The sequence below is a fragment of the Choristoneura fumiferana genome, chromosome 10 (genome assembly GCF_025370935.1).
Source record: "Choristoneura fumiferana chromosome 10, NRCan_CFum_1, whole genome shotgun sequence".
In the NCBI taxonomy this organism is placed as follows: Eukaryota; Metazoa; Arthropoda; class Insecta; order Lepidoptera; family Tortricidae; genus Choristoneura; species Choristoneura fumiferana.
Genome location: NC_133481.1, coordinates 14,540,837 through 14,564,084, shown reverse-complemented (window position 1 = coordinate 14,564,084; position 23,248 = coordinate 14,540,837). Strand labels below are relative to the sequence as shown.

Below are 23,248 nucleotides of genomic sequence, written 5' to 3'. Positions count from 1 at the left end.
GAACTACTAGACAATATACAGTAGTTAATATTAACACGTATCCATCACAATAATTTTAGAATATCAGTTGTTTCGTTCGTTCAGGTTTGCTATGTGTTAGGGGCTCCTACATCTCCATCTTAAACCTAGTATCGTTATATTAAAATAGATTTGTTGAGTTGATTTGTCGATAAAATCTTTTGAGTTGACAACATTTTTTAAAAGAATTCATTTGAAATGTATCTATTTTATCTTACGTCTCTGTGAATAGCATTTCTTCAATTATAATAGTTTATCAAGATCTCTCTACATGTCTAAATGTTATCAATATCATAATCTTATTTAAAATCGAGGACTACAGAGTGATCTTTTCGATTAAAATTTAGATTTGACTAGAATTTTTCAGTACCACCTATCGGGAACTACAACATCCGAAAGTAAACGAGAATCCAATGTAGGTGTTTCAGTTATTAGGTGAAGATAAATCATGTTGAAGTAAATATAAAATGTCAATTTCTTCATTAAATTAAAATTTGTTTGGTTCCGCTTATTAAGCTGTGATGATTATTACTTTTTACCGTTTTAAAAAAGAAGTAAGGTTATGTTATATTTGTATGAGTAAGACCATTATACTGAGACCATAACCAACCAAATAGTTTTTTGGTTTAGCAACACGGATTCTTACAAATACGAACATACAGTGATCCGGTATTTTCTATGATGAATATTAACAACTTAAAAGAAAACACCATACACACTCTTCCACAATCGCTCCTAGTTCTACATAGTTACAATTTTGTGATGCTAAGTAAAACTACGTGTAACTCGGCTACTTTAAACCGCCTTTTACTTTACATTGTGTACAAACATCGACTTGTGGAATGCATTTCTTTATTTATATATCTGATAGGGAAATACTTAGCATATTTACTTCATTGTAGAGAAAGAGTAAGTTTTGTACTTTTAGGATAAAATTAATTTTATAATATTTATTCGTTGCGCAAGGTTGGTCGGGTGACGGTAGAAAATAATTTATATAACTTTTCATTATTTTATTATATCAATCTAATAAATCCTTTAATAAAAATTGAGAATTCTAAAGAGATCAATTCCGCAAGTTAAACTATGTGTTTTATGGTAACTTACCAATTATCTAAAGTTTCAAGGGTGAAGTGGAATATTTCTATGAGCCACTGTTTAGGAACTTTATTAAACAGATCTTAGAGCCATCGCTCGTCGAATTACTAAGTTACCACGCATAGGGATTAATGTTATAAGTTTTAAAATAGAGTTAAAAGTGGAAATTGGACATAGAGATATGCCGCGTGGTACAGTTATTCTAACTAAGCAAACTTAAAAATAAACACAAACAATATTTGAGTTGTATTTCCAATATTGGAGTAACTTTCGATTGAGCACACTTGTGAAAAATCTTGCCATAGAGCAGCCTCCTATTTAATATTGACTCGTTTCTGTCTTCATTCCTGTCCCGAAAACTCAGTTCTTTGGGTTTAAACATTTTCTTCAAGTTCAATGCGAATTAGGAGGCCTCAGCACAGTGATGCAAATAGATCCACGAAGTAACCGGAGCAGATCTATAACTTCTGGAGTCTTCATCGATGTCACATTTTCATCATTCACCTGAAATTTTAAGAAAGGACCATTAAATAATCTTTTTGTTGGTGGGTTGGCGTAGGTACTTTGTTTTAGTTGATGGTTTTAAGGACCACAAGTAACCAGCGGTGTTGCTGTGGCTCTATGATAAAATATAGTTTTGCACTCGATTTGAAGTGGCGGATATATCGTAGTTGGAACTGATGTGACATCTCCTCACTACTATTGCACGCAGAGATATAGCTCTAGCTAGAGTCGGGATAGCTGTGTATTTTAAACTTCAGCCAGCTGTACCAATCTGTAAGCGTATGTAGTTACCTGCAGGATGACGTCTCCCCGCCGTAGTCGGCCGTCCCTGGCGGCGACGCTGTCGCTATACACAGCAGAGATGTAGCTCTGGCCAGAGTCTGGATGGCTCTGCACACTGAACCCCAGCCGGCTGTTCCAGCCACGGTTCAGCTCCACTGTCACTATCTGGAAATATCAAACACAAATCTGGTGAATTGCACTGAGCAAAAGGTACCTAAGGACTTCTGCAATGAACGGTTGCAATCGGTTGAAATAATACTGATGCTCTTATAAATAATTTATTGAATCAGGCGTTACTTTGCGGAGGTCCATATCAATGAACTAAAAGAATTTCCTTGCTCACCCGCGACCTTACGATAGCTAAGCTTATGCAAAATATGCGCGTTCATGCAGTTCCTCCACCTTCACACTGTAAGAACACACACAAATCACACAACCCATCTATCACCACCACCACACTACACTGACGCGTTTTGAACTCAACCAGAGCTCATCTTCAGAGTGACACAACCGTACACCAAAAAACGCGTCAGTGTAGTGTGGTGGTGGTGATAGATGGGTTTGTGTGATTTGTGTGTGTTCTTACAGTGTGGAGGTGGAGGAACTGCATGAACGCGCATATTTTGCATAAGCTTAGCTATCGTAAGGTCGCGGGTGAGCAAGGAAATTCTTTTAGTTCATTGATGCTCTTATAGTTGGGCCATGTGCTTTAGAGGAACCGTCTGGGTTTGTGTATTCACTATGGACCCGTGTTTGATAACTTGACTTTTGACTGGTCATAAGCGGGTAACGATTGTTTTCACGCAGCCTGTATGTACACAAATTCAGTTAAAAAACTCCATTATGTAGGACGCTCTCAAATATTCCGTGGTAAATATTACAGCTAAGTATGTCCATTGAATAATACAATTAAGTAGGATTTTATATTCAACCCAGAAGACGGATTTCCTAGGTAATCAGCTAAATATGTGGTCTACCACCCTAAAGTTGATAATCGTTTGCGTGTCATAAAACAATAACGCTAATTAGACGTGTCCGTCAACTTGAATGTTTTACTTTAGCGACATATGTATTCATTTGATAGGAACTTGTTTAAATATTGATAGACCACTTATTTGACTGATCTACGTACCCAGTGAAAATCATTTTTCAAATGAGAACTTAGGCACTATTATTGCTTCTAATAGGTTTTTAAATTACCGTAGGCTCCGAATCGGTTTCTTTAGGCGGTTCAGGTTTGATGTTTTCTTTTTGGACGGCTTCAGTCTCCTTTGGTTTGGTAGGCGCTTCCAGCTTGGCCTTCCGTTCGCTGTCCGGTGATAACGCCACTGCCTTCCACTTCTTCAGTCCATTACCTTTAAATTAACAATAAGAAACACGTTTGAATCTGACTTTTTCTGGTCACTTAGGGCCAGTATATAAGGCAACCGAACTGTAACTTAACCACGCGACTATTGACTGCCCGTACATTTTAATCGCAGCCAGCATGCAGTTTGCGGGCAGTTGTGCTGACTGCAATGGAAACGCAATGAAATATGTATAGGTAGTTGCCAGTACGTTGCAGTTGGATGGCAATCCGTCAGTACATACGCCCTAAATTTAAAAAAAAATAAAAGTACTCGTACATTTTTAATAGCAGAGTCTTGCACAAAAGTAATTTGGAAGATTTTGAGTTATTTTTAAGTGAGATTAATTACCATATGTGTGCTTTTATGAAATAATATATAGCTGGGTAAGGCTCACGAGCGTTTTGCCCGCCTGTTCCAGTGTGTTATGAATATTGATGCATATGAAACTATTTGCTCAAATTCGATACAAGTAGTTTCTCTTTAAGTAAGTACCTATTCACTTATATTAGTAAAAACTTAGAGAACGCGGTTCCTACGGAAGGGAGTAGCCTTTCGCCGCGTTCCTTTGTAATTAGAGCCAACTGGGCTTAAATTTTTATAAACAGGCGCTCGATTTCAAATAGACAATAGTTGCGATTGTTACAAATTCTTTTGTTTCTTTAGTGAAAATAAATAAAAGATATTATGTTTCTTTTTGGAGTTTATTTATTCCCAAAAACGGTCTTAGGCAATCTAAGTGGATAGTTACTAGATTAAAAGACGGACGAGTCTCTCAGAGGCTCTGAAAAATGCTCAGCGGTGAAGTAAAATATGGGTATGTGGGCTTGGCTCGGCATGTATTTGCAGATCAGAAAAAAAATAAGAAAGGGCGCCACGAACGCAGTCCGGGCGTTCGTCCGGTTAAATATCTAGGGCTTCTCGGATTAAGCCGACGGCCCGACAGTCGAAAGGCCTTCAGGAAATTGAAAAAAATAAGGCTGTACTTCCCTCCGCGTCTCCGGCACAGGCTTTGGCCAGCTCCTCGTCTCGTGGGCGGCAACACCACCGTCACGCCGACGCTCTGTGGCTCTAGGCCCCGTATTACGTCCCCTCCTGAAACAAGGCTTTGGTAAATACGACGAAAATGTCAGGGCTCTGCCCTTGGGAACCTGGCGTCCCGGACTTTACACGGTCAATCGCAATCCTAGGCTGCTTACCTTCGGGGATACGTGGAAGAAGCGGGACAGGGGTCCAGTCGCACGTCGACAGCCGAAGAAGGGGATCACAGGCGGCCACAAAATTCTGGGAGCGCTCGGTGGCTAGGTTAGGTTAGACACACACACGCCGTCCCGCGCAAGACACTTGGGTACTTTTGGTGCTGGAAAATAAAGTATACGATATGAACCACTGACTCAAGCAACGCAGAGATAAATCCCAAAAAGTTACGCCTCACCTGCTGCCCAAAACAGCTGCTAAAAAGATGGAAACACAAAAATGTCTCCGCTCGCGACACACGCGAAATTCCGAGTGACTGACATTTTCCAAATCAAGATGGCGGCGTGTAGGCCAAAATAAACTTTAAAACGCCTGCCGAAACATGATAGCAACAATACGCGGTCCTATGAAATCAGAATGAAAAGTCTCGTAGGGTACAAATGCCCGATGCCGAAAAGTTGTAACAGTGCCCCGTCGCCCACAAGAATTTTGCTAGGAAAAGCAGCAAAATTTTCCGCTGGCCCTCCAGCGACACTCCTCCGTCCGGTGCCATAACTGAAAAAAACAGTCACAAGCAAAAAATTATCATTAAGAGATAAAAATAAAATACAGAAAGTCGACGGCACCGCGGGGCTATGGACCCACGGCGGAGGACCCCTCTTCCGTCGCAGCGCTGCCCAGCGAGGCGGCCGACTTATCTGGGCTACTACCCCAGAGGGCACACCCCTCAAGGGTCGAGTCTCCCGGTCGAACGGAATAAAAACCGAAGACGGCAGGCTTAAAAACAAAGGGTAAAAAAAACTAGTATAAACCAGTGTAAACAAAAAAAAGGAATGAGATCTCGGAAAAATCGAAAGGCAGCAGCAAAAAAAAACGGTACCAAATCAGTTACGCTTAAGATTCCGCATGTGCCAGCGGCCTAAAGGCTTACCCGAATCGGCGTCCTCTAGCTCATACACCAACGGACCGTGTTTACTGATAACGCGACACTTTGCGTACCGAGGCGCCAATTTAGCAGTAAAGAACTTATTGGCGTCACTTAAGGGGAAGGTTTTTCTCCATACCGTATCACCGACATTAAACTCCTCTGTCCGGCGTGACTTGTTGTAATAAACCTTGCTCCGGGCGTGAGCCTTGGACATAGCCGCCGATACCTTACGGAAAATTCCGGATAACTCGCCCAGTCTCGTCGCATACTCATCACGAGACGAGCACTCTAGCGTTAAAGGTAGAGCAGGGGACGACTCACCGAAAACACTACCGCACTGTATCGCTTCTCGACCGTGAACAAGAAAAAAAGGCGTAAAACGCGTAGTCTCGTTAACGGAAGAGTTTAAAGCGAACTGAATTTTCGGTAACGTGAGATCCCACGCTCGATGGTCATCGCCTACCAAAACCGACATGGCCTGTATCACAAACCGGTTGTGTTTCTCTACAAGATTGACCTGTGGACAGTACTTTGGGGTGAAATGTACCTGCGGAATCTGATATTTAGAGAACAAGGACTGGACCTCACTGCCAGTCAGGTTGGTACCGTTATCCAGTATGACGGTACGTGGGACCCCGTGTACCAGAAAGACCCCCTCTTCCAAACGAGAAGCGATCGTTTTCCCCAACGCTCGTCGCAGCGGGAATAGCAAACAATACTTACTGAAGCAACACACAACCACTAACAAAGAAGTATAACCCGCCCGGGAACGAGGCAAGGGGCCTACCAAATCTATGCTAATCGTCTCGAAAGGACGAGAACAGACCTTAGGGTTTCCCATAAGCCCAGGAGTGAGCATTTGCGGATGTTTGTAAGCAGAGCACGTGTCACAATTATTAACAAACGTAACCACGTCTTGGTATAATTTCGGCCAGAAATAACGAAGCGCTAAACGTTTGTGGGTTTTAAATATGCCGAAATGCGGCGAAAGCTCGCTGCAGTGCTGGGCCCGAATCAACCCTTCCCGGGCGCTAAAAGGTACGACCTCCTTCCAGTCGTTGTCGCTGGACAAACCAAACTTACTCTTAGAGTACCGAAACAGTTTGTTGTCACGTATATGATAGTTCGGGCACGATTGTGGAAACTTCTGGCATTTATTAAAGAGGTGATCATACCACGGATCTCTAAGAGTAGGTGAAGTCTCAGCGACGGGAACGGCTCGAGAAAGCGCGTCCGGCACAACGTTGTCCTTGCCTTTACGGTGTTCAATATCGAAACTAAAGGCCGACAAACGACAACCCCACCGGGCGAGTCGCCCTGTTGGGTTGGACAAGTTGAAAAACCACTTAAGACTAGAATGATCCGTGACCACCTTAAAACGACCTCCGCCCTCGACATAGGCACGGAAGTGTTCCACGGCGAAAACAACCGCCAGCGCCTCGCGCTCGGTCGCGGAATAGTTTCGCTCGGCTCTATTTAAGGAGCGGCTGGCGTACGCGATAGGATGTTCCAACCCGTCCTCCTGAACCTGTGCAAGCGTACCGGCGATACCATAACTCGAGGCGTCACAATGGATAGAAAAAGGTTTAGTAAAATCCGGACAGGCAAGAACGGGTGACGAAACCAAGGCGCTTTTGAGCTCGCAAAAAGCCCCTTCGGCCTCCTCGGTCCATTTAAAAGGTGGAGCGCTCTTACGGGTACTGGTTAATGCGTTTAGAGGGGAAGCAATGGTGCTGAAGTTTTTGATGAAGCGGCGATAATAAGTCGCCGTGCCGAGGAACATCTTTACCTCCTTCCTGGTTGTAGGAGTAGGGTAGTCCACAATCGCTCGGACCTTTGCCGGGTCGGTGTGCAATCCCCTCTCGTCGACGACGTATCCTAAGTACTTCAACTCCCGCCGGAAGAACTGAGACTTTTTCAGGTTTATCGTCAAACCCGCGGACCTTAACCGCTGGACAACCTGCCCCAGGAGAGAAATATGCTCCTCAAAGGTAGAGCTGGCCACGACGATATCGTCTAAGTAGACAAAAACCTTACTACCGAACTCGGGACCGAATAGTCGGTCCATCAAACGTTGCTGGGTCGCAGGGGCACCTTTTAAACCGAAGCACATTACGGCAAACTGGAAAAGTCCACGGCCGGGTACAGTGAAAGCGGTCTTCTCCCGCGAAGCGGCAGAGTCCAAAGGTATCTGCCAAAAGGCCGCCTTAAGGTCGATGGAAGACAGAAACCTGGCCTCTCGGAGCTGGTCCAAGATGTTGGAGATGTACGGGAGCGGGTAAGCGTCTCCTTTACTAACAGCGTTGAGTTTACGGCTATCCAGGCAGAAACGCAATTCACCGTTCGCCTTGGGGACCAATAGGACCGGATTATTCCAAGGTGAGTTACTGGGTTCTACTACGCCTAGCTCCAACATCTCGTCCAACTGACGATTCAGTTCCCGAAGTCGAGCAGGTGACAAACAAAAGTAACGCTGCTTGATGGGAGGAGCGCCCCCCACATCTATAGTATGGGAGAGAACGCTCGTACGACCGAGGCCCCTTCGCTCGAACGAAATATCCTCGAAGGTGGCCATCACCCTTTCGGCGACCGCGCGCTGGGAGGGTGACAGGTTATCCAGTGGATGCAAGTGGTGTACCTCCGCCACGCGAGGCTCCCGGTCATAACTAAGAGGTAAATGGGATAAAACATCGGGGGCCAGACCAAAAGCCCGCCAAAAATCCACGCCCAAGATGACGCACGAGGACACCGCCGGCACCACATAAAATTTTATTACTTTAGTCACCCCATCGCGAGTGATAGGCAGAAAAACAAATCCTTCCACGCGCGACCGGGCACCATTAGCAGTGGAAATGTCCGTAACGGGGTCCGCATAAAGCTTAACCCCGGCATCAAGGAAACGCTGGGCCACCGAAGCACCAAGAATAGAAATACTCGAGCCAGAGTCGAGCAGTCCCCAATAGTCGTCCCCATAAACGGCGACCTTTAAAAAGGGGCGCGCGTCGTTAAGGTCACGGCCAACCTCAACCGCGTTCAAAGCTACCGTAGGGTTCGACATAAAAATGGAGAGTTTTTTTAAATACGCCCGCCAATCGTCCATATCAACTCGCGTGCTCGGGACTGACGGGCGGCGTTTTAGTTTTTTGAAACGGTCGGGGACCCCTTCTTACAATTAGGACACGTGGAACTAGTCACGTCCTTTGTACCGCAATGATAACAGACGATAGCCTTGGAGGCGCACGTCCTAACGCTATGTCCGTGTACTCTACATCTTACGCAGAATAGTGACGTGCCCGTCCCAGCAGCTTCAGCCAGTTGTACCACTTCAACATGTCCCGAGGACCGGCTCCTATACGCTAGATCCGGGGCTACCGTGTGGTCGCTAGCTCTAGATGGTTCATGAAACGCGGACACTTGTGCGAAGCTGTGCTCTAAAAGCTTACATTTCCTTTTCAAATCAGAAATCGAATCTACAGGCTCCAATGCTAGCGCAGCTAAATATTGTGGACGCAAGTTGGTCCTTATAATCCGAAGTTTCTCCTCCTCCGATACATCACGAGTCAAACGCGAAAAATAATTTAGCAATACGGAAACAAAATTCAACGCAGACTCGTGGGCCCCCTGGGTACGATTCCGAATTTCGGCCAGCAATCGATCGTCAAAATCCAACGGTAAGAATTCCTGAATAAGCTTGGCTTTTAAGTCTGACCAATCCACCAAAGCGGTTTTCACCCCACGATACCAGGTCAAAGCCGACCCAGAGAACAATTCAACTGCTGACAGGAAAAGAGCGTGATGTGGAATCCCACGCGAGTGACATAACTCCTCTAAGCGCTGTAGGTACGCTCGTACACAAGTGGTACCATCGAAAAGATGATTCAACCTCGCCACTGATTTATCGCCCGAACAGCTGACTTGGTATATGACGCTCGCCGGTGCAATTTCCGGGGCGGCTGTGCACGGATCCGGTGATGCTTCAAAAGAGCTCTTAAAAGAACGAAATAGGGCGTCAACACGCGATAAGCAGTCTGTCATCTTCACCTCTAAGGCCTCCCTACGAGAAGACAAGTCCGCCGATTCCTCTACTCGTCCCAGACGATGATAACAATGATGAGCAATGGCCCTTAATCTGACAAAGCTTTTAAACTGCGGCCCCGAGCGAAGCGATCGCAAAACTTCGTCCAGTTTAGACTCAACTGCATCCAACTCTGACGACGCGGTACGAGAAGTCTCAGCGACCTCATCCGCCGGAATAGCAGAAGATAATTCCCGGATCTGCCCGCGCAATTCCTCCACAGTGTCTTTAGCTTTGGCATCTCTAATTTCCACCTCGTACTGTAGTTCTTCGCGTCGCAGCAAATGGTACGCGATCGGGCGCTCCATTCTAAAACGCTAATTAACACGCCGGTCCGTCGACTAATGCGAGGAAAAAACTCGCACTCACACAAAATAAGGATTCGACAATAGGGGCGCCTACCCTATACAGGAGCACACACGCGATGCCACGAACCGGAAGCGCTCGGATTCCAAAATCAGGGCAAGGGCCAACAACAGACACGTTTACCCTATCCAAGGGCAAACCTACCAATGTTAAGTATCGTTAAGTATACGTATACTTTCTAAAAATACCGCAAAGGTCCGCCAAAATACGGCGTACCCTAAACAGGAACAAACCCGGCACTACCAAAAATAAATAACGCTCGGAATCCTAGGACAAACTCCAGGGTCAAAAACCACTACGTTTACCCTACTTAGCTCCCAAAAGTAGAAAACACTTTCTTCAAAAAACACACAACAAGTAGTTCTTTTGCCCCACTGAGTGAGAAACCACTCAAAATCAAAGCAACAATAAACTTTGTACCTTAAGTAAAAATACCTACTTAACCATGCACCATACATACACCCTGCACTAGGTATACATATATTCTACTATATACCCTATGCCAGGAAGGAAGCCTTATTTTCCTAATTCCAATATCTACTCAAAACGCGAAATCACAATGCGCGCCTGCAAAACAATTAAATGCCGGAAGTAGCTAATAGTAATTAGTACCCATAGGTATTCGTCACAGGTGAGCGATTTTCGAAACAATTACTACAGTAACACAATAATGTTTCAAATTATTAAATACATTCAATAGCTTAAAAGGCCGAGTTTTACAAGTAAACATTAATTTCAACCCTCACTGGGCCATACTGCATCATACCTATAGGTATGTATAAAAATGTACAACATAAATGTTCATAAGGCTAAAAGGAATGTGATTTCATATGTGATCACCCTCACAATCCGTCACAATACGCAGTAGGGAAATAAAAGGCGCTAAAACTATAACCAAGGTAATATTATACGAGATTTACGCGAAACTCAACCATAAATCTAACAGCCTAAAGGCCACAGTAACAGCAAAAATAGTGTGGGAATTGGTTTACAAACTGAATTAAAAGTTGGTTGAATAATTTTATAATAAGGTTGGTTGAAATTGTTTAGGCCAAATAGATGTTTCTGAGACAAAAGCAAGACCAATAATAGGTTTAAATAATGAAACTTAGTACTGACTTATGTCACTGAATACAAATTAATGCAGAACCAATACAGGAATTACATTCACCAAAGTTTAAATTTGATATATGAACTTGAACAGTAAATTTATTTTAGTATATAAACCAATGAGGATATAAGTTGAATTTGAAAGATCTGCAAATACACTTATCTAGAGTGGCACAGATAGACACACTAGCCCTAGCCAAGAAAGCCCCGACGTTGGTCGTCACTGTTACAAATTCTTTTGTTTCTTTAGTGAAAATAAATAAAAGATATTATGTTTCTTTTTGGAGTTTATTTATTCCCAAAAACGGTCTTAGGCAATCTAAGTGGATAGTTACTAGATTAAAAGACGGACGAGTCTCTCAGAGGCTCTGAAAAATGCTCAGCGGTGAAGTAAAATATGGGTATGTGGGCTTGGCTCGGCATGTATTTGCAGATCAGAAAAAAAATAAGAAAGGGCGCCACGAACGCAGTCCGGGCGTTCGTCCGGTTAAATATCTAGGGCTTCTCGGATTAAGCCGACGGCCCGACAGTCGAAAGGCCTTCAGGAAATTGAAAAAAATAAGGCTGTACTTCCCTCCGCGACTCCGGCACAGGCTTTGGCCAGCTCCTCGTCTCGTGGGCGGCAACACCACCGTCACGCCGACGCTCTGTGGCTCTAGGCCCCGTATTACGTCCCCTCCTGAAACAAGGCTTTGGTAAATACGACGAAAATGTCAGGGCTCTGCCCTTGGGAACCTGGCGTCCCGGACTTTACACGGTCAATCGCAATCCTAGGCTGCTTACCTTCGGGGATACGTGGAAGAAGCGGGACAGGGGTCCAGTCGCACGTCGACAGCCGAAGAAGGGGATCACAGGCGGCCACAAAATTCTGGGAGCGCTCGGTGGCTAGGTTAGGTTAGGCACACACACGCCGTCCCGCGCAAGACACTTGGGTACTTTTGGTGCTGGAAAATAAAGTATACGATATGAACCACTGACTCAAGCAACGCAGAGATAAATCCCAAAAAGTTACGCCTCACCTGCTGCCCAAAACAGCTGCTAAAAAGATGGAAACACAAAAATGTCTCCGCTCGCGACACACGCGAAATTCCGAGTGACTGACATTTTCCAAATCAAGATGGCGGCGTGTAGGCCAAAATAAACTTTAAAACGCCTGCCGAAACATGATAGCAACAATACGCGGTCCTATGAAATCAGAATGAAAAGTCTCGTAGGGTACAAATGCCCGATGCCGAAAAGTTGTAACAATACATATAAATATATTTATCGTTGCTTTGTACCCATTACACAAGCTTTTCTAAGCTTACTTTGGGACTAGGCCAATTGGTGTGAAATGTCCCGTGATATTTATATGATACTAGCTTATGCCCGCCACTTCGTCTGCGTGGATCTAGGTTATCGCGCGGTGGCGACCTCTACTGGAATTTAAAGTGTCCTATGTTGATCCTTGGGGTTCAAACTACCTATATACCAAATTTCATCAAAATCGTTTTAGTGGTTTCGACGTGAAAGCGTAACAGACAGACAGACAGAAAGACAGACAGACAGAGTTACTTTCGCATTTATTATATTATATAGTAGGGATAAAATGTATCTAAAGTTCCTCAATTCGTACCATGAATCAACATGAAATTCCTTCCTAATACAAATGCAGGGCTTAAAACAATGAAATAAAAATAAATATCACGGGACAATCGGACTCGTAAAGTACCCATTCATGAATCCGCTATTGTTTTTTGTGAAAATTAAAGAATGAATACACGTTTATTAATTTTACAGAAGGAAAATGCATCTCTAACACACTAGTGTTTTTCACCGTATCAAGCATACATCCCACACACAGAAATAATGAGATCACTTTGCTTAACGCGCTCGCAAGCACAATCGCGTTTACCATCTTTTAACCGCCATCATAAATATTCAAATATAATAGCCTAGCTTAAGCCCGTGGCTTTGCTCCCGATTAAGTTTAAAGATACACAGTTTCCTATCCCGTGAAAAAACACAAAATCCTTCTTAAATTTCTAATGTATCTATGGTCTTCAAGAAATATTTTTGGCAAATTGACAATCAATCAGTCAGATTTCTATCTTTTTATCATAGCAAGACATGGATTCGACTCGTAAGAAACTAATACACAACTTAAGTGTTGCCCCGCCCTACCGTCTTTATGGACAAAATATCCGCCTTTATTTATACCTACATGATTAAGTTCTACAATATCCTCCTTTGTATCCAAGTATGGCCACCCCACCACAAAGCCAGCTAAGAGTGGTATCAACATTTGCCTACGCTCACCGGCTAGAAAGATAACATCGTCCGGAACGCTAACTAACAATATGCTTCATTATCGAATAACTTAGATTAGTTATATGCTTGACTGTACATAATTTATAGTCGTGTGCTTGAAGGGGATTGGTTCAATCTGGGTAAGTATTGGGGTAGTTTTTAAAGAACATATGGCGTCGATTATTGTCGAAAATGAACTTAAAGTTGCAACATTTTTAGCAAAAAAAAAATAAGTGTGTCGGAGTATTTTAATATGATTGTATGTCGAGTTATTAAAATTTGCCTACTTATGATGAGAATAGTAGAAAATAGAAGAAAACAAACAAATTTAATTTAATTTTTCTGTCTCTGGCGTAGTGTAATGACACCACAAACGAATTTAAAAACACCTATCTACACCACATTAAAAAATCTCTTACAGGCAGATATTACAACTAAGAGAATTGAAGCAAACATATCAATTGAGGCACCTAATTTGTCAATTAATACCTATTTAAATTGTAGATTTATTAGAGACAAGACAACCAACCCTACTTACAACTAACCCTAAACACTGCGCGAGTTTTAGTTTGTTTTATCTGCATTAACTCGCAACACATCAATCTGTATTTCGCTGCTTAATTACAAAAGCGGAACAAGTTAAAAAAAAAAGTTTTTTTATTGCAAAAATCACATTTACATTCACATTAAATGCTATTGAAAATACGATAATTGCAGTTAAACCTTTTTATTTTGATTACTTTTGTATTAAAGCAATCATTTGTTTCTACTCCTATCTTTTCGGGTAATATCTCTCATCAAATTCGCTTCGAACAATACCCATCGAATCTCAGTAACATTTAAAACTCCTCTGACCCACACGCTAATGAGTTTTAAATTTATTACAGGCAAGAACTAAGACAAAACTTTAAGATAAGGCCACCTCCATCCTCCATACAAAGTAATCTTTACTCGCACCCCTTGAAAGCCCCTAAACTCCGAAGTGATATTCTGATTGTGGCCAAATTATAATGGGGGCGGCGTTACTACCGTTATCTTGACACCACGGGTGTGGATCTCGCGACTTTCGGACAAGTGGTACCGCTGTCTAACTTGAAACAAAAAATATTTAAACCAAATTCTGAAAAGGCTACACAAATTGGTTTGCTAGATTTTAGTAACCAGTGTAAAAAAAACCAAAAAGTTACTTACTATTGCATATAAAATTAAGTGGTTTTTGCCCGCGGCTACGCTCACGTTCAAGTTGGGGTAGCATAGATTTTGTTTCGACGATCCTTTTTTTTAGCCCCCGACGCAAAAAGAGGGGGGTTATTAGTTTGACTGCTGTGTGTCTGTTACGCCATAGCTCTTAAACGATTTGAATGCGGTTTTTTATTTGAAATCAGGTTTTCTAGCAATGGTTTTTAGACATGTTTCATCAAAATCAGTTTAGCCGTTTTTAAGATATTGAACTTTGACGTGACAAAATCGGGGGTTTTCCAACTTTTTGTTACATGGTTAGGTTAGGTTATTCGTGTTTTGATTAATTTTTCGGAGGATTATAAAATATGTAAATACCGATGCACACGTCGTTTTAGCCAGATGGTGCACGTTTTCGAATTAAAAAATCAACTTGATTGTAGGTAATTCATACAAATTTTGAGCCCCAGGTTCACCATTTCAGGGGTGGAATTTTAGAATTCGTTAAAATATATGTAAATTACTAGTTAAAAACTAACTGCTTCTAGCTTTAAACATGACGGACTTCCATACCATCTTTGAACCCCTTTTGATTGAATTTCGAAAAATGCTTTCTTATTTCTTATTTACACATGTCTTAAAAAAATACCTGTGAAAAAAGACCAGCTTTCAAGGTCCAGGTTTAGGCTGGGCGTTGATGAGTCAGATACTTATCTAAATTACGATTAAAAACTACTAATATTCAATATACGGTCCATTTGGGCTTTTATGTTCGCAAGGGTGGGTATTAATATGTCGCGTTCCAGTATCGCTTCGGCTTTCGAATAGGACCTCGCAAGTTGGAATAACTTTGGAAGACCAAAGGCTGTTTAGAAAGGACCCCCAAGTTGTACCCGGCCTCTGAAATATTAATGTAGTTTCACAGAATCATATATGACTGGTGTATATGCTTTTGCTATATTTGCCCTTAGTTTTCGTCGATGGTTATGTCTGGAATTGATAATCAGTTAGGTTAGGTATTCATCGATTGTAATACAAGGTTCACAACAAGTTTGCTTAGTTTGGGACTAGTGTCAATTGGTTAATTGGTGTAAAGTGTCCCATGATATTTATTATTTATTTTATTATTTATTATCACTTAACAAAGAAAATATTTATTTAAAACAAATTATTTTTATTTTTTAAATTTTAAAATGAGAATGTTAAAACGCAAAACAATCAAACATTCGCTCTTCAACAAGATGCTTTCAAAATGGTTGCTTACACAACGCACTCACACATTCGCAGAGCAAATTTTCAACATGGCAAGAGAAGTTAGGGTTGGACTACACTCGTGTCCTTCCTTTTGATTGCAATTAATTCGGGCCAGGGGGAGGGGTGGGGAGGCAAGGGTGAGCTCGACCAATGCGCAGGACCAAACTCAGAAATGAAATGTTCGCGAAAGTTTGGGACTTAAGTTTGGTTTAGTTAGTGCCTAGTCGTTAGTGTTTCGTGGTATAGATTTGATTGTGTTTTGTTATTTACGATTGCGGTTATTGGATTGCCTATAGCTGTTCTTTTTTCGTATTTCGTTTAGTTTTAGGAAGTATGTGCATTTCGAATTTAAGAATCTTTGTTTCGAGATGTGGATTTATTTATAATATATCATCATCATCATCATCATCATGTCAGCCGAAAGACGTCCACTGCTGGACATAGGCCTCTCCCAAGGCTCTCCACTCAGACCAGTCTTGTGCTTTCAGCATCCACCGCGATCCCGTGATCTTAACCAAGTCGTCGAAAAATCCAGCAGACGACCAGATGGCCTAGTGGTAAGAGAACCTGACTACGAAGCTTGAGGTCCCGGGTTCGATTCCCGTGTCGGGGCAGACACTTGTATGAAAAATACGAATGTTTGTTCTCGGGTCTTGGGTGTTTAATATGTATTTAAGTAGGTATGTATCTATTTTATTATAAATATTTTAAAGTTCCCAATCCGCACTGGGCCCGTGTGGGGACTATGGCCCAAACCCTCTTGTTCTGAGAGGTGGCCTGTGCCCAGCAGTGGGACGTATATAGGCTGGGATGGATTTATTTATCTATTTATTTTGTTGGAGGTCTACCAACAAAATAAATAAATAAATAAATCCATCCCAGCTCGTCTTCCGGTCCGCGGACGCTATTCGAAAACCTTTACCTTTTTATTTATTTATATAAGTAGTGAAATTATGATAAAATTATTAAAACTTTATCTTTCTTCAAATTAAAACTTAATCTTTTATGATTATGGCGAGGAATCTAAACTGTTTAAATTTGAAACCGGTCTAAAAGTATTAATTTGAAACAATTTTATAAAGAGAATTAACACTTCGTTAATTACGGAACTGTTCAAAACTATCACATTTTACTTTAAACGAGAGTCCGTCTCTGTCTTTCCAAAAGCTGTGTGAAAAACAGCCAGACATTCTCCTATTTCTCGACCTGTAAGATAGAGGGTTTTAGGATTCCGTTTCTCAAAAACACCCCAGGAATTATCTGCTTTCATTCTACTGAGTGATTTCTATTAGCCAAACACGGAAATTTAAATAACGCAATAAATTGAATATAAATATAGACGCCAACTTACAAAATCCTATTCTAGCGTACTAATATAATAAATTAAAAAGTTTGCGAATGTGTTCACATGTTTACACGTTTGGACGTTTTTTACTCCTTCAATGCTTGAAAGACTGGTTTGAGGGAGTTTTAACTAGGTATGTGGTAGGTATGACTCTCCTTGGGTAGTGAGTACTTATGGGCGGTGATAGTTATTTCCCATCAGATGACCCACTTGCTCGTTTTCCTCTCTCTTATAATAATAAAAAAATTACCACACCATTGTGACACTCTTCACTGATTTCTTTGGCACTTGTTGGAAATGTCTATTGTAGCGATACACCTTTGCACGATTTTAGTTTTTCCGCTATACTTACGGAACCCTCGATAGCTGAGTCCGATCCGCACAGGGCTTGTTTTATGAGTTCTTTTTTGTAATTAGAGCCCGGTTAGTAGTAAGTGCGGAAAATTGGACGACCTGGTGATAAAAGCCTGGTAAAGAATGTGGTCTAGACTTGGTAGAGGGACGCTAAAGTCAATGTAATGTTATTACGTTATTAGTTACAAGCTGGCAATATCGGTGCAGTTGCTATTGTAAGCGTATCTGTGTTGCATTGCAAGGGCGATAAGCTATATGTGCGTTGCGGGGATTGTAGTAGAATGTTTACACTTTGAATGGACCAGTGAAGAAATAAAGGTTTTTACTGAAACTTAAAAGTACTAATACGGACAATTTAGACAAAGTGTGGTCAAATTACATAAATTCCGACAAAGCTGAATTTTGGTGGATACCTTGGGTACACCATTAGGCATAAAGTGTCAAAAGTCCCCATTGCTCCCATGTGTCCTAAAAAAGCTATTCTGGGTCAAAGGTTAAAATTTCAGTTTTTTTTTTTAAACTGTAAAATTTATCAAAAAGTAGCCTAGGCAAAAATTATAGATCTTAAAATTATCTACAAGAATGGCTCTTATTTTTTTTCTAAATATATATATTATAGTAGGTTACCGCTCTATTCGCTAGCTCTTCGACTAGCCAATTCTTTTTTCTTCTTTTGGTACGAAGCCGCTCGATAAAACTAAATAGGTATCTAAACTGCCATACACTGCCCTTGTTTTAGTTTTCCACCAGTAGGTACTACAATATTTTATCGGTAAATATTTTCTATTGTTATTGTATTTTGTTCCAGATTCCAGGCGGGTGCGGTGCATCAAAAATTAAAAGCCTTTTAATGACGACCGCTCGCTGCCTCGGCAGGGACGGCCACGTGCTATACGGAACCAGCATTTATATTAACTATAATATTAAATAATGTTTAATTTGTGCAAATTAATGATTAAAGAAAAAAAATGTGTCAACCTTATATTATCATTAAGTTTAAAATAATGTCTGATTTAAATTTATACTTCGATATCGATACCTACCTCGATATCTTTCAAGTGCAGTCTCTGCAGCTAGTCAGTTAGTTAAATTAATCTTTTATGTACCATACATAATCCTCTCAACGCAACGCATCTGCAATCCCCCTGGTGTTGCTGGTGTCTATGGGCGGTGGTGATCTCTTACCATCAGGAGACCCACTTGCTCGTTTGCCGTCCAGTCGAATAAATAAATAATAATAAAATAAGTATTTTATTTGGTAGATTAATCAGTTTGAAATTTAACATCGAAACAATCCATAACTGATAATAATAATATGTCAAAATCCATACTCTGTCTGGACTACACAATTTTGTAGGTCCTTGTCTACTAATAAATGTATGGCATCGGCTTTATCCTCATGGAAGAATATAGCAAATAAAGCAGTTTTAACTGTGCATACCTTTTTTTTCAAATAATAGTCATCTTCATTTTCCCGTGGATCAAGTGGTAATCCGCTAATGTAAAATTATTAAAAAAATATTTCTTTTTATTTTATTAATATTTTGTTTCTTCGCGGCTTCCTCTTGCATGTGATCATCCCTGTAAGTGCTTCGCTTCTTAAAACCATAGGTGGTTTTATCGTTCGGCGGCGCCCGATCACCGGTCGATGATTGCGCTCATGTTGTATTCAGACTTTTCAATCGATTGCCATGAAAATTTGTCTTGTGCTTTGTTTCATTCTTCGTCTAATAAAATATTTTGATTTTCATCTTAGGTAGTTTGTGTATAACAATATAGGTCATTCATTTGTTCTTCTCCGACTCTTTCATCATCATCATCATCAGCCTATAGCAGTCCACTGCTGGACATAGGCCTCCACCAATGAGTGCCACTCATTGCGCCTTGTCTTCGGCTCGATGCGTCCTGCTGCAGCTTCCACCAGCAGACTTTCGCAAATCCGTCACTCTACCTGCTCGGAGGTCGTTCGTCATCAGCATCTTTATTAACCATCTTCATCGTCTACTCGTATGCTGTCTTCTATCTGCTTCTGAACTTTTCTTTCGCAAATATCTTCACGAATATCGGTATTGTGATATCTGCAGCCCATCAATACAATACTTCTTTCAATCTTAACCAAATTGTCCGTCCAGCTTGCGAGAGCTCTCACCCAAGAATCCTATGGCTCCCACAGCCATCTGTTTAAGAATAGACCATTAACAATTTCAAAATACCCGATATTAATACCCTAATAAAGCAATTAAAATTATTCGACAAAGAACGAAAGTCACCTCACCTCACGTCACCTCACCTCAGTCAAATAATAAGTTCGCTGAAGTGGTGTTGGGCTGGCCACGTCTGTAGCAGGACTAGACATGTGCGCCGCGCCGCCGCGCCGCCGCCGCCGACGATTTTTCCACGCCGCCGCCGCCGATGACATTGGTCGGCGTATAATCGGCGTGGCGAATTTTTTATTAATTTTAAAGAAGTACCAAGTTTTTTATTAATTATTTGCCATATTTGACTATTATGTATTAAATTACATTATAAAATTTCAATTCTACGTTCCAACGGTTATAGTTATAACCAGAGGTCCATAGGCTGAGAGGTTGGATCCTCTTCGCGCTTACGCTCCGCGCTTTTTTTGATCGCCATCACCTCCTCACGCTCCGGTCATGGATTTAATGACAGCTGACAGCGAAACGTCGTTCCCTATCACTACCATGAGGCTTGCTCGTTGTTCATCAAAGGGGAGACACACTTGCAGCGTGCGCTGCGCCGTATCTTCCGCCCCGCCGCATTAGTGACACATTGGTGTTGCATCCCTCCTAGCGATTTTGCACAAGTACTTGCCGAAGCAGCCATGCCCCAACAGTACCTGCGCTAGGTGGAAGGAAACAATACCCCATGTCGTACCATCCTTGCAGGATGGGCCGTACTCCCGATACGGTCCAGTGGCCAGCGCATTGCACGGCCGTTCCCCTCTGGCGCGCGCCTCGGCTACCCGCCGGTAGACATTGGCCAGCACCTCGGCGCCCAACTCTCACGGTGGGGTGCCCGCCAGTACGTAGGTCGCCTCGAATGAGGCGGTGCAGTACGCCCTCGTTACCCTGCGGTTGCAGATGGGTCTTATTCTGGGCGGAAAAGCGCAGATGGGCCATTACCACTATACTATGCTGGCACTTACAGGAGGTTCCCTCCAAGGCCCATAAAAACAAATGGCCTCGGATTTATTGCGGACGACCTCTAGTCTCAGCCCGTATCTGGTTTATGATTTGGGCCACGCCGGTGGTGCCAGCAAGGACACATCACGGAATGTGCCACCGCGTGCTGTGACGAAGGTATTCTGGACGTAACAAGTCACGTCGACCCCCACGTTGGCGCCACGCAGCACCCAGTCGTAACCAATGTTCCACAGGACTTGTCCTAAGACTGTGATCCCTGGGGCGCCGCACGACATCTCCCACTCTACCCACTCTCCCTTGCGCGGGGTAGTGGATCGCCCTCTCAGAGAGATGTGAAACTAGTACTTTGCACAAGTACTCCGGCACATTGTGATACCTAAAGTACCTCCTTGATGGTTTCCCTGGTCAGGGTGTTGATTGCGTTGGCTATGTTTAAAGACACTGCCAAAACCACCTCCCCCCGCCCTCATCCTTGGCTTCAAGGGTACGAGCGTTAGCACCTTTGGCTTGGCCAATGGCTACGCTGAGGGCTTTGCCGGCTGCCCTGTAGTTGGCGTATAGCTCTTCTTCTGCCGCTAAGGTCTCGCCTCCTCCTCCTTCAGCTCCTCGGTGTACTGGCGTCTCGCAGCCACGCAAGACTTGCGCAGATACGTTAACTCTACGGACCCCAGCACACGCTCCACCTCGGCCCTGAATCTAACCTATGTACGTCAAATTGACCTAAATGCATTAACTTTTTTTACTCATAAAAGTTATTTTATCGACGTTATCAATATTGCGGATAGGTAAACTCTTATGATTAACACGTTCGGTCGGCGCCGGCAACGATCCACTAAGCTCTTACGCTATGCTTAGGCATATTCCACAGCAGTCGCTTCTATGCCAGTGACACGTATTTGTAAGAACTAAAAAGTCACAGACGTTGTGTCACTGGGGCCGAATGTGTTAAAAAATATATAAACAAAATATATTAGTATAAACAAGGTGTACCTATGATTAGTGATGTTATGAAACCCGAAGATTATGAGAGGTATTATGAGAAACATTTTCGGATGTCAGATAACAGACAGAACTTACAAAGTTATGCCAAAAAATACGCAATCTATGGCCACGCCGATTTCACGCCGATCACGCCGCCGCCGCCGATCAAAAAACCATCAGACGCCGCCGCCGACAATTTTTCGATCGGCGCACATGTCTAAGCAGGACCGATGAACGGTGGAGCATACGAGTCTTCGAATGAAGACCACGGCCTATGTCCAGCAGTGGACTGCTGTAGGCTACTGCTGTACATTATGAAGAAAAAAATATCAAAACGTTTGCACCAAACGGTATTCCTGAATAGCTTAGAATAGAGGACTCGAAGCATCCAAGATATCTATTTGACATGGAGGTATTACATTCATTTATTTTCTTATGAAAAATGCATTATAAATACATGTAAGCTAATTAAAAGAAATTCAAAAAGGATCGTCAAAGTGTATACAAAAAATAATAATAATAGTAATCGTAAGTAGCAAATTACAATAAAATGTCAGTTAAAAATTGAATTACAATGTAAAATTAGAATTAAATTTAAAAATAATAACAATAATTAAGGATAAAACATAAAAGTTAAAGTTACAATTACTATGTCAAATTTAAGAAATTGGAACAAACGATCTAATAAATAATAGGTATTCCCTTGACTTGTCTAAAAATTGTTTTGCCTAATTTCACTTTGTCTATCAACTTTTACTATAGTGAAGAGTTTGTCTAAAGTCAATTTGTATAATTTCATTATACCTACATAATTTATTGTGTCGAATTTTCATTTTTACTAAGTGATCATTTGCATAACTCTTGTTTTGTCGAATATTATTTTATCGAAAATTCACTTTGTCGATTCTTATTTTAACTAATCATCATATAGTCGAATAACGTTTTAACTAATATCATTTGCATAACTCTTGTTTTGCCGAATATTATTTTATCGAAAACTCACTTTGTCGATTCTCATTTTAACAAATCATCATATAGCCGAATAACGTTTTAACTAACATTGGATTGTCTAATATTGAATTATCATAATATTTGTTTTGCTTACTGACGTTATGCCTAATTTTGGTACCTAAATATTTCAAATTATTTTAAGGTCAATTAGGTAGGTTAAAATTGAAATTAATTATTCCATATATTCTACTATTTTTTTATTTGGTTCAGAAAATAACAATACTGAACATACAGGGAATAGGTACGACGACGACGAGCGAAGCGAGGAGGAGCGTTAGTAGGTAGACTGCAACCCTACAGTGCGAGCCGAGCGAGCGAAGCGAGCGTACCGCGGCAGCGGCGGCGAAGCGCCAGAACCGACTATGTTTATAATACTAAACTTTTAGAATTAACTAACGTTATCATTATGTATTCGGATTAACCGTGATTAGAATAAATAAAATTAACCGACATTTATGTTAGACAAAATAAAATTATGTCAGACAAACATTATACGAAATAAGTCTATACAAAATGAAATTATGCTAAATGTATGTTAGACAAAAATAATTATATCAATCAAACGTTAAACGAAATAAGTTTATACAAAATGAAATTATGTGACATGTACATATGTTAGGCAAATTATAATTATGTCAGTCAAACATTATATCAAATGAGTTTATACAAAATTAAATAAGGTATATAAAATTAGGCGAAACAAAATTATGTAAAGTAAGTTGTATGTAAAATGACTTTCACTAAAAT

At 41.6% G+C, this 23,248-nt stretch overlaps 1 protein-coding gene across 1 annotated transcript in view; it reads right to left on the bottom strand.

Annotated features, from left to right (window-relative positions):
• Window positions 1-886: 886 nt before the first annotated feature.
• Window positions 887-23,248, bottom strand: part of LOC141431769 (uncharacterized) — a 161,066-nt gene continuing 138,704 nt past the window's right edge. Inside the window, exons 12-17 of the mRNA XM_074092948.1 lie at window positions 21,097-21,210; window positions 20,372-20,458; window positions 9,597-9,765; window positions 3,103-3,257; window positions 1,912-2,067; window positions 887-1,620 (exon numbers count right to left, since the gene is read on the bottom strand). Of these exons, the coding sequence (XP_073949049.1) occupies window positions 1,510-1,620; window positions 1,912-2,067; window positions 3,103-3,257; window positions 9,597-9,765; window positions 20,372-20,458; window positions 21,097-21,210 (792 nt within the window). The 3' untranslated portion in view covers window positions 887-1,509. The remainder of the gene's footprint in view (window positions 1,621-1,911; window positions 2,068-3,102; window positions 3,258-9,596; window positions 9,766-20,371; window positions 20,459-21,096; window positions 21,211-23,248) is intronic.